The sequence below is a fragment of the Poecilia formosa genome, unplaced genomic scaffold, assembly GCF_000485575.1.
Source record: "Poecilia formosa unplaced genomic scaffold, Poecilia_formosa-5.1.2 Scaffold611, whole genome shotgun sequence".
In the NCBI taxonomy this organism is placed as follows: domain Eukaryota; kingdom Metazoa; phylum Chordata; class Actinopteri; order Cyprinodontiformes; family Poeciliidae; genus Poecilia; species Poecilia formosa.
The window spans coordinates 225,917-227,931 of record NW_006800550.1 but is presented as its reverse complement, the minus strand read 5'-3'; the positions used below and the strand labels follow the sequence as shown (position 1 = coordinate 227,931).

The 2,015-nt window shown below is 36.8% G+C and overlaps 1 protein-coding gene across 4 annotated transcripts in view; it reads right to left on the bottom strand.

Annotated features, from left to right (window-relative positions):
- LOC103130161 (NT-3 growth factor receptor-like) overlaps window positions 1–2,015 on the bottom strand; it is a 42,712-nt gene that overhangs the window by 18,069 nt on the left and 22,628 nt on the right. For all 4 annotated transcript variants that reach the window (XM_016665717.1, XM_016665719.1, XM_007541487.2 and 1 more), the window contains 2 exons: window positions 1,522–1,676; window positions 464–606 (listed from right to left, as the gene is read on the bottom strand). In XM_016665717.1, the coding sequence (XP_016521203.1) occupies window positions 464–606; window positions 1,522–1,676 (298 nt within the window). The remainder of the gene's footprint in view (window positions 1–463; window positions 607–1,521; window positions 1,677–2,015) is intronic.

The following is a 2,015-nucleotide window of genomic DNA, read 5'->3' as shown; positions in this document are numbered from 1 at the left end:
GTACATTTTGCTACATTCATACCTGCACCATCTGTGCCCCTAATAAGACTAGTAATAAACCACCCAGTGGGGTTTCTGATATGGGCGACATGGGCCCATAAAATATGACTGCTTATTTAGTCCAGTTACTAAAATCACTTCTCCCAATGTATTAAAAATGAAAATCCCTAAAGCCAAATATTCTTCAGGTCTTATGTCTTTCTATTTTGCTGCTGCAAATGATTGGAATTTTCATCAAAATAACATCTCAACACTTTCATTTCAGTTCTTGCTTTTAAAGTCAGACTAAAGGACATTTTTAAGAAGTCATGTAATTGTTTTTGCAGAGTGAACACTTTGCTCAATGTATGTAAATGTTATCCTTCCTTTTTTACGTGTTTTAAAACTTTCATTAAGAAATTGCCCTTAATGTTTTACCTAGTAAAAAGAAGTATTAAATCTCTGGTGGTTGCATACTGCATACCTGTTGTGTGGTGATGGACTGTAAGCCATTAACAGCCCAGTCCACCTCAGGTATTGGCAGTGCGGAGCCGTTGCAGATCACTGTTACTTCATCACCTTCCACAACTGTCAGGTTGCTGTGACTGACGCTGACCACTGGCAGGTCTGGAACAGAGAAGCAGAGGCTGAGTTCACAAATGATGAAACACCTTATCTGGATTAAACTGGGATTTCTTGCTCAAGTGAACAGAGACAAACTTACCTTCACATTTTTAAGTCTTTTCAAAACTACAATCATGGACATGGAAGTTCATTATAATTGTGTCATTCAGTCATTTATATGAAACTCTCCATTTCTTAAGTGGAGTGATTAAACAGTGTACAAGTTTAGAAATAAAAAAGGGCAATCAAGAAACCAGATTAACTATGTGTAAAAATGACTGGCTACAACAAAAACCAGGTGTATTTTGAATTATTTACAAAGTCAGAAAGTTGGATTCTAAGCTTTCCTATGTTGTCAAAGATGCAGAAATTATAAAAGAAGTTGTTTGTGTGCATTAATAAAGCTTCAGGGCTATATGTAATTTAGAAGCATAATGAAAGAAAAACAGACTTGAGTTGCTTTGGCAGAAACGGGCTGTAAATCAGAATAAAAATTATGGACATAATTTTACTAACACACTTATGTCTTCTGGTCAGTTTATCAATCTGCTATAACATAACATCACTAATCATTTTTAGGCCATATTTTAGGTTATTTTTTTAAGCTAGCATAGCTGCACATCACAATATATATACAATTAGAAGAGGTTTATGATACTAGAAAGTTTTTGGTAATATGAGTCATCAGAGTATCAAAAAATTAGTTTTTCTTATTTATGCAACAAAAAGCTAAATATTCATTTCATCCACAAATTAAAATAGTTGTGTATTCTTTAAAGAAAAGGACATCTCGAAACATTTCTTAAACCATTACTTTTACCAACAAAGAACTACATTTATTTACAATCAATATGAATGGAAAAGTTTGAATTTATGACTATTTAAATTTTACTCTATTTGATTTGAGTCTTTTCTCACCACAGTTGGTGACGTTCATGTCCAGCAGCAGGATGTGTGTGTGTCCGGTGGAGCAGGTCAGCTGCTGGCTGCTCAGGCCCGCCTCTCCTCTCTGCTGCCACAGCTGCAGCCAGCGGATCTCACACCCGCAGGAAAACACCACTCCCTCCAGATGCCTGCAGATACAGCAGTCAGTTTTGTAATAAGGTGCTCACTGAAGAGGGCAAGAAGGTTAAAGTAAAGAAAGACTTTATCAAGCTTTCTTAAAACGGAGAAACACATTGCACATTGAATTTGAAGGGACCATTCAGCTATAAATGGAAGAACTGTCTCTGAAATCAATGTTGTAGTACTCGAGATCGGTCTTGGTCTCGAGACCATTTTTTGATGGTCTCGGTCACATTTGGTCTCGGTCTTGTCTCGGTCTCGGGCCATGAGGACTCTGCATTTTATTTCAAGACCAGCCGAGACCGCAACTGTGAAAATATCACTAAACATACAGCAGTGTTGTGTTA